General features: G+C 33.1%; 1 protein-coding gene across 4 annotated transcripts in view; it reads left to right on the forward strand.

The window, feature by feature from the left end:
• ARL6 (ADP ribosylation factor like GTPase 6) overlaps positions 1-13,937 on the forward strand; it is a 38,757-nt gene extending 24,820 nt beyond the window's left edge. For 2 of the 4 annotated variants that reach the window (XM_045036783.1, XM_023238881.2), the window contains 4 exons: positions 3,856-3,985; positions 7,604-7,659; positions 7,791-7,803; positions 13,414-13,937. In XM_045036783.1, coding sequence (XP_044892718.1) covers positions 3,856-3,985; positions 7,604-7,659; positions 7,791-7,803; positions 13,414-13,447 — 233 coding nt within the window. In that variant the 3' untranslated portion in view covers positions 13,448-13,937. The remainder of the gene's footprint in view (positions 1-3,855; positions 3,986-7,603; positions 7,660-7,790; positions 7,804-13,413) is intronic. The other 2 variants (XM_045036784.1, XM_045036785.1) reach the window with 1 other exon arrangement.
• The last annotated feature ends 963 nt before the right edge of the window (positions 13,938-14,900 follow it).

A 14,900-nucleotide genomic window follows, 5' to 3' on the forward strand; every position in this document is an offset into this window, starting at 1 on the left:
TTCACATAGAGATGATTAGGGTCAAATAGCATTTTAAACAGATACTTTCAACACTTAAGCTCACTGCAATAGGTGCAGGAGATGACTTTGAAATTATCTCAGTGGTGCAGTATGTGTTGCAGTTAATTTTATGCAGTTATGAATTAATACTGCATCTTTACATTTGTTTGCATATCTCTTAATGCTGCCATGTTTGGTCTATGTACATGTAAATTTTGATGAATTTTAACTTTTTATAATAGATTTGTATGTCTTTTATGATATTAAATGATAAATTCATCTTGTATCTATATGTATCTTATGCATTCATGAGATACCTAACCTTTTCTTAATTTTTCTTCTATGTTTCTGGGCTACATGATTTGTTTATAGATTTTTGCAAATTGTTGGCGAATCTCCAAAAAATTTTCATTATATTTATTGAAAAAAAAAAAGGCATGTATAAGTGGACCTGCATAGTTCAAGCTCATGTTATTCACTAACTTTGTCATTCATCCATTGATAGACACTTATGTTGTTTCTGTGTCTTACTCCCATTCTTTGCATCCAACATTTTATCATTAAGTATGCTGCTCAGTAGGGTTTGCTTATATCTTTCCTTATTAGGTCAAGGAAATTTTCTGTTATTCCTAATTTTCCAAAAGGTTCCATCGTAAACTCATGTTATAGTTTACCAAATGCTTTTTCTACATCTATTGCAATGATAGTATGATTCACATATATTAAACCAAACTTACGTTTCTGGATTAAACCTCATTTGACCATTGATTATTAATCTCTTTATATATCATTGAATTGGATTTGCTGACATTTTACTAAAGATTTTTGTTTTTGTGCTCATGAGGTTTTTTGGTTTATACCTTTCTTAAAATGCTCTAGTCATCAAGGTTATAGAGGCCTCATAAAATGGGTTAGAAAGTATTTACTCTTTCTCTTTTTATTTTATTTTTTGGGTTGGATAGAGTTGGTATTATTTCTTCCCTAAGTGTTAGATAGAATATACCAATGAAGTCATCTGGGTTGGGATTTTGTGTGTGTGCAAGGAGTGTCAGGGAGTAGGGAGACTATGAATTATGAGTTTTCATATATGGCCCAACGTATATGGTCTATCTTGGTGACTCTTCCATCTGCAATTAAGTAAAATATGTATTTTGCTGTTGTTGGGTGAAGGGTCTGTAAATGTCAGTTGATAGGTAGTGTTCACATCTTATACATTCTTAGTGATCTTTTTTGTCTATTCTATCAATTTCTGAGAGAGGGGCCTTGAAGTATCCACCTATGTTGTGGATTTCTTTATATTTCCCTTTAATACTGTCAAAGTTTGCATTATATATTTGGAAGCTTATTTGTTAGATACATATGCATTTAATATTGTTTTGTCCTCTTGAGTAAACGATCGACACTTTTATAATTTTTAAATGCCTGCATTTTTCAGAGAGAGAGGGGCAAACTAAGAAACAGACTCTTAACTATAAAGAACAAACTGATAGTTACCAGAAGGGAGGTAGGGGGGATGGGTTAAATAAGTGATAAGGATTAAGGAGTGTACTTGTGATGAGAACCAGGTGATGTATGAAGTGTGGTATCACTGTATTGTACACCTGAAACTGATATTTCACTGTATATTAATTAACAAATTTAAACAAAAACTTAAAAAACACTGACATAAAGCAAACTGCACGGAGAAGAACAACAATAACCAAAAAATGCGGTCTTTTTCTTTAATACCCTTCATCTTGAACACTACTTTTTCTTTTTTTTTTTTAATCTTTTTTTTTAACATTTATTTATTTTTGAGACAGAGAGAGACAGAGCATGAACGGGGGAGGGTCAGAGAGAGGGAGACACAGAATCTGAAACAGGCTCCAGGCTCTGAGCTGTCAGCACAGAGCCCAACGCGGGGCTCGAACTCACAGACCACGAGATCATGACCTGAGCCAAAGTTGGCCGCTTAACCAACTGAGCCACCCAGGCGCCCCGAGCACTACTTTTTCTGATAGTAGTGTAGCCATGTGCATTTTCTTACATTTACATGTGTGCATAATGTTTTTCTATCCTTTTCCTCCCAGTTTGTTTGTGTCCTTATGTTCCAAGTGTGTTTCTTGTAAACATCATATAGATATGTCTAACTTCTTTTTATCCATTCTGACATTCTCTGTTCCAGGGTAAATTCTAGCTGGACTAAATATTTAAATGTAAAAATCACAGCATTACAGCAGTAGAAGAAACTATGGGAGAAGTATTGGAGAAGTTTAAAATAATTACAGGGCAAAAAATAAATAAATAAATAAATAATAAAATTAAATTAAAAAATAAAATAAAATAAAATAAAATAAAATAAAATAAAATAAAATAAAATAAAATAAAATAAAAAAATAATTACAGGGCAAGAGGAGACCTTTCTAACTATAACACAGAACCCAGAATCCTAAAAGAAAAGATTGATGAATTTTACTATTTAAAAGAGAAACCATGAGAAGTCAAAGGCAAATGTCAAGCAAGGGGAAATATTTGCAGTTTATATCATAGCTAGAGGACTTTTTCCCTTACTACTTGTTGTGTTCCTACAAATCAATAAGAAAATAAAAACTTACTAGAAAAATGGGGAAAGGATAGGGTAAGATAGTTCATAAAAGACGAAATAGAAATATCCTTTGAATATATAGAAAAATTCTTGACCTTTCTCAAAACAAAGTAAACATATTCTGATAGTACTTTTTATCTATCCCCTGTCATATAGAAAAGATCAACAAGTTTGATAACACTCTTGTGGCAAGGGCACTGGAAACATTAATTCTTATCCATTGTTGTTGAAGTATAAATTGATAAAATTTTTAAGGGAAAGCCTTTCAGTAATCACTGTCAAAATAGCAATTTACATATCCTTTCACCAGCAACTCTACTTCTCATATTTAACCTATAAACATGCTGGCTCATGTGCAAAATTTGCTGTGTGCACTTTTATTCATTTCAGCATTGTTTATAGTTTTAAAAATTGGCAACAACACAAATATATCTCACTGGGAACAGATTATACAAATTATGGCACATAGTACTAACAGACAGTATTCTGCAACTGTTAAAATAGTGAAGAAACTGCTCATTATGTACTGATATGGGATGGTCTTCAAGATACGAAATTAAGTGAAAAGAAAAATATATAAAACTGAATAGTCTGCTACTATCTGTATGAAGAATAATGTATAATAATTGTTTGCAAATATTTCTAAAAAGATGCCAAGAAATAGGTAATATGAGTTAACTCTTCTAGAGAGGACAAGTGGATAGCCTGGGACAGGTGGGAGGGAGATTCTTTTGCTGTATACCATGTTGTGTCTTCTGAATTTTGAACTATTTAAAGGTGTTATCTATTCAAAACTGAAAATATTTCCAAAATTGTAACAAGGTAAAAAAATATCTTGTTAAAATATCCAGCTTGTTACCTGAAAACTGTGACTAAAATCTAAAATCAAGATCTAGTTTATCTTCTACTTCATTGAAGTTTGCCTCCTTTCTACTGACAATAAAAACAAAATATTTAACCCCTTTGCAGGTGCTGCTCAGTAGCTGCTTAACGAGCCCCAACTCCCACCTCACTCATCTTTGTTTTAAAGCTCCAACCAGAGGGCAGATAGTCTTAAGAAGAAAGGTTTTTTGTTTGTTTGTTTGTTTGTTTGTTTTTAATTCTCCTATCATTCAAATACATGCCTGACAGTACATGTCTTCAAATGTTTGTGTATGTTCAATATAGAAAGAAGAGGTTGGAAAACAGTTTTAGTGAATTTTAGTTTTAAGAATTTGGGGGGAAGGACCAAAAAGCTGGAGGTGTGATGATCGTCTTATTTTCTCTTTTAGATATTAAGCACCGCCGAATACCAATCTTATTCTTTGCAAACAAAATGGATCTTAGAGATTCAGTAACATCTGTAAAAGTGTCTCAACTGCTGTGTTTAGAGAACATCAAAGATAAACCATGGCACATTTGGTAAAGTTTTATATTTACTTTTCATTTTATTCTGAAAAAAATCTCTGAGCTTCAATTTTTCTTTGCCAAGCTTATCGTGTAAGTGACGTAACATGATAGGATATAAACTAGGGATTTTGTTGTATAGAATTGTGTCAGTGCAAGTGCTCATGAATATATTATTGTTAAAATATTTTCAAATCTTGGGGCACCCGGCTAGCTCAGTTGGTGGAGCATGTGATTCTTCATCTTGGGGTTGTGAGTTTGAGTCCCACTTAGGGTGTAGAGATTATTTAACTAAGTAAGTCTTAGAAAAAAAAAACTTTTAAAATCTTTTTAGGGATAGAAAAATATAAACGACTCTTTAAAAGAATAATTTAGCCCACTTACTCACCCCATTTCAACCACACTGATTTCCTTCTGCACATTGTATCAGCCATCCACAATCCCCTAAGAACATTTGCACGTGTTACTCCTTTTATCCAAAATAATTTTCCTGACTTGCTATTATACCTCCTTCAGGAGAGAGACCCCTCCTGATAACTCTCCAGAATATTACTATATCTTACCTCTGTACCTTGTTTTTTCACACTTTGCTTTATATTTCTATTGCAGTGTCTGATCTGGGTATTGCTTCTTTTATAGTCCATCTTCTCATACTAGTGCATTAGCACCATGAGAGCTTGGATTTTATCAGTTTTGTTCACTCTGTAACCCCTAGAATAATAATAGTGCCAGGTACTTAGTATGTACACAACAAATTTTGGTTTATATGAGTATATAGAAATGGGAATAATAATTTCATTTGGACATACTAATAAAATTGAACTCTGCAATAATTAGTATCTGACATTATTATTCAGCGTTTATTTGGAAAGCGGTTTCTTATTGATACATTTAACTCCAGTGTGTCTTTCCTCCAAAATATTCCAATAAGGATTACCAGAAGTGATATATTAGTATTTTAGTGCCGGCCTTACATTAATTTAAGCTTCCTTCTGTCCACCCACCTACCTTCTCCTGCTGCAAGATGTCCTTCTCTTTCCAGTTTCCCTTTTTTTAAAGAAGGTTTTTATGGAGAAAGGTCTAACAGAGGCAGAGAAATCTACTGCCTCTAGAAGGAGAAACAGAGTATGAACAAGGAGATAGTAGAGCTCAGAAAAGAATTTTTAGAACTAACCTTCGTTCTGAAAAAGGAATAGTATAAAAGAGAGCTTGAAAAAGCCCTTAAAATGCCTCAGTTACTCAGGGCCAACAGCATCTCTACCCAGGAGCAAAACACTGCATATCTTGTGTAAAACCCTCCTTACTTTGAAATCAGAGGGAGAGTCAATTTTACTAAATGTCTTTTGAGTTGGATTTGAGGTTCTGTGGTATTTGGTTGGTAAAGAAAGGAGGGATTTTAGGTAAAGAAATATCTTAAGCTAGAAACATTGTATTTCTTTAAATCATACCTAAATTGATAATATCTAAAGTAAAATAATTTTTAATTTTTGCATTGTATTAAGTGTTGGGACTGTTTTGATAGGAAGTACATTAAGAAATCTGTGTCTAAATTAGTAAAAGATATAGTCCTACTTTTAATTTTGGAATAGAAATTTACTTTGCTAATGGAAAAAATCTTTCTACTTAAAATAATCAGCGATTGAATTTTAATAGATTTATTTATTCAGTTGTGACACCTAAATATTTCTCACTGAGAGAAAAAGTAACATCCTGACATTGTAATGATGTGGAGTATTATATTGCCTGGTTCTATATTTTCTATATAACTTACAGAAGAAATTTATCTATAATATTGAATTCTTAATTCAAAAAACATCTCACTAAGTTCTAATTAGTGTTTCATTTGTTTTTTTTTTATTTTTTTGCTATTTTCTTTAAAGCACGTAAAAAATTGAAAATACAGTTATTTTTCTTTTCCTGTTTTACAGATAAAGGTAACACTCAATAATACGGAGATAAAATATTGTATCTCTCTTGCCTTAGGTACAAGTAAATTTACTGGGCAATAAACAAGAGATTATAGAGAAATATAGCCTGGAAAATTATAGGAAAATTTCTGTGGTTTAATCATTGGTTTTCATCGTTGTACTAAACAGGTAGTCAACTCTGATTTTCAGGGTCTGATTTTGTTAATATTCTTCTTGTGTGTTCTTTGACTAAGTCCCTGGCACAATATGTATTTGCTTATTTACTCTCTTTTGAGGGCAACAGATAACAAAACAGATAAATAAGTATATAAAATGTCAGCTGGAAGGATGAAGAAAAGTAAAGTAGGATAATAAGAGAGAGAATAATAAGAAGTGCTCTCTCTGCGAGATCTAATTGAAGTCAGGGTGCAATTCATGCGAAGGCTTGGAGGAATAGCTTTCCAGACAGAGAGACCAGCCAAGTGTAAAGTCTCTTAGGTGAGAATGTGCCTGGTGTATTCCAGGAATAGCAAGAAGTCCAGGCTGGCTGGAACAGAGATCTAGGGGGAAATTATAGGAGATGGGGCCATTGAGAAATAGCCAGGGACCATATCCCATTGGGCCTTGTAAGACATGGTAAAAACTTTGGCTTTTTTTCTAGTTATAGACCTGATGACATGTTCAAAAGAAGAGGTAGAGTTCATACATTTGGGAATTATTAGGAAAAGATGCAAGGTTTTTAGTACAGTATTAACATCTCCAGTAAAGGGGGAAAGTTTTTCCATTGTATTATTTGTTTGGTTGGGACTGTAGTCTTGTTTGGGACTATAGATGTGTGATAAAAATCAATACACTGACCTTTCTTGATTTAAGCATTTCAGTTACTGATGTTTTGCTACTAATACGGATAATTTATAATTTGCTTTGAATAATTATGTATCAATGCTGTTGGTTTCTTTCTATTTAAAAAATAATTCTATGATAAGTCATATTTGTAATCTAATAAGTAATGCCTTGGAAGTAATTTCTGATTTTATTAACATCTAATTATTTTAGGTAGTTAGGTACATTTTTAAATCTTGCTTCAGCACAGTTAAAAGGAACCCTAATCATTCAGAAAATCTAATTGTTTATACTAAATGCTGTCAGTCCATGTCTTTGCAAAAGGTGATCTGATACTATAAAAATCCTCTGCCTTTTATTATGTTAGTCAATTTACCATCATTTTATAGATGCTAAAACTGAGACAGAGAGTTAAGTAATCAATCCAGGTTCCTGAAGCCAGTAGGTATAAGAGTATGATTGAAATCTGAGATTTTTTTATTCTGCCACTTTACCAAAGTTATAATCATAGGTTTATACCTTACAGATACCAAATTCCATTTCAAATAAAGCCACTCCATCATGTGGCTAAATTGTAACCGAAGTCAAACATTTCTAATAAATAAATGCTCTTGAGTCACTAGGACTGGGCAAAGTAGAATAATAATTTTTTAGTGATGTACTTTTTCAAATGTCTATATAAATTATGAATAATTTTATCATGTCTTCTTCCTGAGCACTTAGACTTTTATTTCCTATGTATATTCAGTTTCAGTGCTTAACCAGCTTTGCTCAAATATGTTACTAGAATATAATAATTTGCCATATAGCAAAATTATAATTATTTATTCTTATGTTCTATGATGTAGTGAAATGGATATGTTTCTTATGGATTTTATTTCAGTGCTAGTGACGCCATAAAAGGAGAAGGATTGCAAGAAGGTGTAGACTGGCTTCAAGGTACATCACAAAACACTGTGCATTTTCAGCCTTTATTTCCATTCCATTCACATTTTTTTCCTCCTTTTACATTTCATTTTGGTTATATCATAGCCTTTCTCCCTCTTGTTTCCATTTATTTCTGCTGTCAGAAAAAACAATACAGTAAGTATCCAGTACCTTGCTACATTTACTTCTATTACATTTTTCTAAAGGGTTTATTTAAATAAAGTATTTGCATCTTTACAATTCAATATATATGATAACTCTAGAAAATAATTATAATTTATGGCAACAAATTTCTATCATATCTAGTAATAGAAGCACACTTGAAATTTGGGACAAATTTTAGGCCTTACTGTCAATATTTAAAAAGTAAGTTTGCATGGCATATATCTTTTAAGAATCATGCTGAATTCTATGTATAGCTCCATTTATACTAATAGCATGTTTATACAACTTTTTTTTTTTTTTTTTTTTTTTGAGGTGGGGAGGGCAGAGAGAGAGAGACAAGAGAATCCCAAGCAGGCTCTGCAGTGTCAGCGCAGAGCCTGACATGAGGCTTGAACTCACGAACCTGTGAGATCATGACCTGAGCTGAAATCAGGAGTCAGACACTTAACCGCCCAGGCACCCTTACACAATTTTTGATACTCATTTAGTGTTATAAATACTGGTATTGTATTGATGTTTTATATATTGCAATTTTGTTATTCATCAAAATAGCTGTCATAGGTTGGTACAGGCTTACTGTATGAAGGAATAAATTAACATCTAGCATTTCCTCTAAGATTACATTGTTTACTAACCACAGGAATAGCTTAAAGAAGTGACCCACGCAGAGCAATGGGTGTGAATAAAACCAAGTTTTGTAGGTCTTTTTTATTACGGGACCCTGAGAGTCAGGCCAAAAATTGTCCATTTGTGAGTAGAGCTGAGGATCATTCCTATCAGGAATCTCCCTGCCCTGAGCAAGGGTGAAGGACAAAATATTCTTAATTCTAGTTGTAGTCTTGTGGCTATAAATTTAATTTCTTATACACTAACCCTTTAATACCAGTTATGTGTAATTTTGTTTTCTCTTATTCATGTCCTCATGAATCTAAGAATAGGCTGCTTGCCCATACAGAAAGAGACCTTTCTCTGGTTCAGAGTACTAAATGTACATCTGATAAATATTTTTATGTGTTATTAGTAAAGTATGGTATTAAGTAAAGTGCACAGACTGTCTTTTTTTCTGTCTTGTATTTGTGTAGACATCATGACATTTACCATTAAACTACAAAGAATATTATAGTCATATTTTACAATTAAGTAAAACATAATTGAGAACCTCTTATGGTTCGCAGAATAACTGGAATTTTTCTGTGAACACACCAGCTTAGTTTCTTAGATTGCGATAAAGAAGTGGTTTACACTTCTGATGATTTAATGGGACTGATTCCCACGTAAAACAGATTACAGAGCAACATTCTACAGAAGACGCCAGAAGCATGTTTTCAGTCTTGATTTCTTACAAGTGCTTATTGCTCACAGTGAACTTATAGCACAGAGAGAAACCCTACTATTGCTCATAAAATCATAGTACTGAAAACAGGTTGATAAATTATAGTTCTCTCTCTCTCTTTTTTTTTTTTTTTTTTTCGGTTTATATTGTCTGCAATAATGAGGCCACTAGGTGTCAGTAACGATCCAACATCGCAGTGCCACTTGCCAACTCTGGTCTAATTACCTAATTTTTGCGTCTTTGATTTTTCTGATTCATAATCTTTGCATCTTACCTCCCTTTTTGTACGGAGAATACACTATGGGAAATAGTATTATGTCTTTGTGTTACCGTATTATTTTATGTAACATTTATAGCAGTTTTCTGTGGGCAGTTTCCCTATTGTATGTAGGGAGCATGAATAGTAATGAAAAGCATTTGGGCTTTTGAGTCTAGCAGATTTATTCTACTACTTATTAACTAATTATTAACAATCTTATATTATTTTCTTGTGAATATAATTTTGTCATCTATACAATTAAAAAATAAAAGTCAAAAATTGTATGGGTTAAATGAAACACTGTTAAAGTGCCTAGCATAAGAAAAAAACCAATGAATGTTAAATTTACCCTTTCACCTAACTACTCTCTATTTATGAGAGGAAGAAACTTAATACCTAGATTAAAAATTGTATGGGGCTCCTGGGTGGCTCAGTTGGTTGAACGTCCGACTTCAGCTCAGGTCGTGATCTCACAATCCATGAGTTTGAGCCCCGTGTCAGGCTCTGTGCTAACAGCTCAGAGCCTGGAGCCTGCTTCAGATTCTGTGTCTCCCTCTCTCTCTGCCCCTCCCCTGTTCATGCCCTGTCTCTCTCTCTGTCTCAAAATTAAATAAAAACATTAAAAAATTAAAAAAAAATTGTAATCAGCTTGGTTACGAATAGGAGATCCTTTTTTTCATCTTTCCTGTATGATAGTAAATAGCTTATTACCTTTTGATTCTCCTACTATCTCTCTGGATTTAAAAAGAGGTAAAAACCCATTTTGCAAATTAGGTAGCAGTTAATATTGGAGACTAGTCTGTGCCTATAGCTGTTAATTTATTAGCCAAACTTATTTTTATGTAAATTTAACTGTGAAGGATAGATATTCTGCATTTGTATCTCTTCATTTTGCTTCCAGAATTCTGACATTTCTTAGCATGATAAACAAGAAAGCCTCTGGTTCATTTTAATGAACAATTTAATCTTATTATTTTAAGGTTGAAAAGTTTTGAGTAAAATATTAAATGATATATTTTGTGCCATGATTCCATTCTCTTTTGGAAGGATTCTCGATAATTACATATGTATTACAGCCCAAAGACAAGAACTCCTAAGTAGACTATGAAGTATTTTTTAAAACCATCAAAGAATAAAGAAACCATTGCAGAGGTATCAGTTGTTTTCTAGCTCTGAAACTTTCAAATGAGATATTTATAAAAAGAAATTTTTCCGCATGACTAATGAAATGTACTCATTTTATCACTTTATCTGTATTGAAAAGTTAATGCTTCCAAACTTTTAATATAAGACTTTTATAAACTATGCATATGGGTATTCCCATGAAAGATGGAGGAATGAACACATACTTAGTTTCTTCCCCTTCTCAAATCTCACTAACAGAAAGGGGACTTTTGTTTAAAGACATTAACCCACAAGGGCAAAAAACTGGAAGTGACAAAGATGTCAACCAAATTTTGAAAGCTGGATGCCTGATGCATGTTGAATGACTTAACAGACCTGAGAAAGGTGAATTCTGAACTAGCACTGAGGACAGCTGGAAAGCATCCCAATTTACATTTCAGATCCCCTCAAAGGCTTATTGATGGAAAGTGTAACTAAGGATGAGGTGAGGCTGAAAAGAGAAAACAGTTACATTTTCTTGCCCCCACAAAAGACTGAAGGTTCATTCTTGCAGAGAGTCAAACAATATCTTGACTGGGGAACACCAAGCACAACTCTGTGTGGCAGAGCTGATCTGAAAATGAGGAGTGATACCAAATATTGTAATCCTCTTCTTCCTTCTCCTACTTCTCCCAGAAGACACCAGCAGTAGGCAGGATATAAAAAGTCATCTTTGAGGAATAAGACCAGCCAGAGAAAGACCTACAAGTATTAACATCAAAGATTTCCAAGAAAATGGCTTAGCTAGCTACACTAGAATAAAGACCACATTTGACAAGCCTCACACACATATTGAAACTTCAGTCAGCTTTATAGTGTTCACTCATACTTATGAGAAGATGACAAAGGATCACCAGGCATTTGAGGACCTAAACATTTTAAGTTATGGAACATTAACAAACAAAAAACAGATTGGTGGAAGTAGAATTTAATTTTTTTTAAAGATTTATTTGTTTTTGAGAGAGAGAGAGCAGAGCACGAGTAGGGTAAGGGCAGAGAGAGAGGGAGACACAGAATCCAAAGCAGGCTCCAGACTCTGAGCTGTGAGCACAGAGCCCGCCGCAGGCCTCGAACTCACAAACCGCAAGATCGTGACCTGAGCCAAAGTCAGACGCTTAACCGAATGGGCCATCCAGGTGTCCCAGGAGAACATTTCAAAAAACTATTAGACTATCCTCAAAGGGATAAGAAAAGGTATTACTTTTTATTTAGGGAAAACATTTCAAAAAATGTATTAGAGTATCCTCAAAGGGATAAGGAAAGGTATTACTTTCATGACTATGACCAGGATACTACTTGAAAAGGACCAAAGGAAAAAAAAAAAAAAAACAAGTTTTTGGAAAATATTAGAAGAAATTGAAAAGTCAATAAAAAGAAGATAAAATAGAAGCATTCTCTCAGAAAGTAGAGCAAAAAGATAAAAAATATCGGAAAGAAAAAAAAAAGGCTCCATATCCAAATAATAGGAGTTTTAGAATGAACAAAGGGAGAAGAAAGAGGGAGAAAAATCATCAAATAAATCACCAAACAGTATTTTCTAGAACTAAATGATGAGTTTTTAGTTCAAAGGCCTCTTGAGAGCCCAATGCAGTGGATGAAAATATTCCCACACCAAGGCTCATCATTACTTAATTTCGACACTGAAGACAATGGAAGATCCTACCAGCTTCCTGGGAAGAAAATAACAAGTTTCATGTAAAGGATAAGGAAGCAGAAATAGCATCAGACTTGTAAACATCAACATTTGGAAGCTGTGAAATATTGGGCAATGCCTGGAAAAGTCCAAGGGGAAAATAAAAGAACTATATGCTCAGGCAGTATCATTGTATTGTGATTGTAGCATTAAGACATATTCAGCCATGCACAGTCTCAAGAATGTACCTCTGTACTTCTTACTGAGGCAGCCATTGAGAGATATACTCTTAAAAAACAAGGGAATAAACCAAGATGAGAAAATAAGAGACCACGAAACAGGAATAAGAGTATGTGGGATGGATCCTCAGGATGATAATGAAAGATAATGAAATCCTAGAATGATAATGAAAGATCTCCTATCAAGATAACGGGGCAAGCATAGAGAACAATTTGTCCAGATTAGAGTTTTGGAAGACTCTAAGATTTCTTCAAGAAAGTGAAATTCATAGGCTATGTAATTCAAAATAATTTCATAATACGAATGAAATTCATAGGCTATGTAATGGTGTTTCATTACTCCACACTTAAACAGTGTGAGAGTAGTGGGATTGAATTTATGTTAAGTACTTTAAAAAACTAAGCAGATAGGCAGGGTTGGAGAATGAGGAACAATTATTAAAATGAAGGAAACAAAATGTAAAAGAAAGAAAGAGTAACAGGGAAGGGGGTACAACCTGTCTCAGTTGTTAATAGCGTTTACCTAGTCATACTGATGACTATATTAATATGGTAGAAAAATGGGAGTAATGGAAGTATAATGAGGGTTGCAGAGGAGCAGGGTAGAGGAGTATGTGAGAACTGAAGCCTCATATTACATTGAAGGAACTGATATTTTAAGAAGAATAAAAGTATATTTAGAGATACAGAGCTATATCTCCTAACAGGGAGTTAGAAGCAGTTACTTGTGAAAAGAGAAAGAAGAAATGAGGCAAGGGACTCCTAGTTTTCATACAAGCCTTAGAGAACTAGTTGACTCTTAACTATGTATATGTACAATGACAAAAACAAAAACTACAGTATGTTTGTGCTTTTAAAAAAACTGGTGTGTGCATACGTTTCTACAGTGTTTTTATAGATTTATTTGGATTACTTTAGAAAATGGATCTTGCCTGTGGAGACTGATAATTTTTTATTTGGTTTTTATTATCAGATCAGATCCAGGCTGTGAAGACCTGAAAAGATAGTATTTGGAAACTTCAACAATTTTCAATTCAAGGAGTGTATCTTAAGGCAAACTGAATACTTCAAATTTTTAAAAGATGTTTGTGCATCTAAGAATATAATCTTCTGCTTGCATTTATGGACTCTGAATGAGCTTTTTAAGAACATAGGACTGCAGGTATGCTATTCTGACCATTAATTATATTAAAATTGAATCTTTCCCCAGAAGGGCTCTTTCCACAGAATTACCAACTTCTTGGTAAAGGTCTACATTTGATTGTAATTAGAATGTTTAAAGTCAGAGTTATAAGCCATCTCAATATCTCATCATGATTTATAATATCTTTAATGCATTTTATTTTTTAAATTGTCTTCTAAAAATTTAGTTTACGATATGACTTTGCAGTACGATTGTGCTTGGAAGAACTTTATTTATAAGGGACCATGGGTAATTAATATATACATAAAATTTTTACTATATGTCACTGTCAATAAAACATTATATGCAATATACCAACTAGTGTGCTTTGTTTATGCTGAAAAGATTAACGCTGTGTTAACTTAATATTTAGTGTTTTAATGTCAAGCATTTGTAAATTATCTGAGACCAAGTGAAGCTGAATTTATCCATCCAGTGAATATGTATTGAACCTCTCTGCACCTACTCTAGTTTGTCATTGTCCTAGGCAACGGTGATACAAGGTAAATAAGATATATTCTTTATCTTTAGAGAACTTAAAATTTAATGAGGGAGAATTTGAGGACCTTTTCATACATAGTATCTAACTTTATTTCATTGGCTAAATGAATATATTGCATTTTAATATTAAGAGGTATAAAAATGAATTAGTGCAATTCTTCAATAATTATTTTAGTGGACTTCTTGTTTCTTTCTTTAAAATGCCTCCAGTTGCCAGAGCACTTTGTTAAAGTAGATTGTGACTCACCAAACAATGTTTTTCCTCAGCATAAACTGCTAAAAATGTTTAGAATTTTAGATACATGCCAGGCATCTACTCTATGCAAATTTTGTTAGTTCTCAAAACTTAAAGACCACTTATAATTGTGAACTCTAAATAGAAGCTTTCATTTTAAATTAACCACTAGAAAATAGTATATAGAGCAATGATGTCAATCCTGAAAAATACTGCATATAAAGAAAAACTGCAATATATAACGTGTAACATCTTAAACATCCTTAGGTGTAAAAATGATAAAAATAGGAGGCAAAAGGTAAGTAAATACAGGTGTGTTATAGTAACTATGATTGTGGTGTGTTTCATAGAGATTTGAATAAAGTAATTTTAAAGCCACAGTAAACATTCTGTAATCCAGTTTCTTTTAGCCCAGAAATACCAGTGGTTTGGATTTGGAAAATTGAAAGTTATCCAAAGTATTCTAATAGTCCATCATTTTAGCTTGCCAGCCTCTCATAAATTGTTTTGATGAGGATACAAAGTGAGATTCTGAGTAATG

The sequence above is a fragment of the Felis catus genome, chromosome C2 (assembly GCF_018350175.1).
Source record: "Felis catus isolate Fca126 chromosome C2, F.catus_Fca126_mat1.0, whole genome shotgun sequence".
NCBI lineage: Eukaryota > Metazoa > Chordata > Mammalia > Carnivora > Felidae > Felis > Felis catus.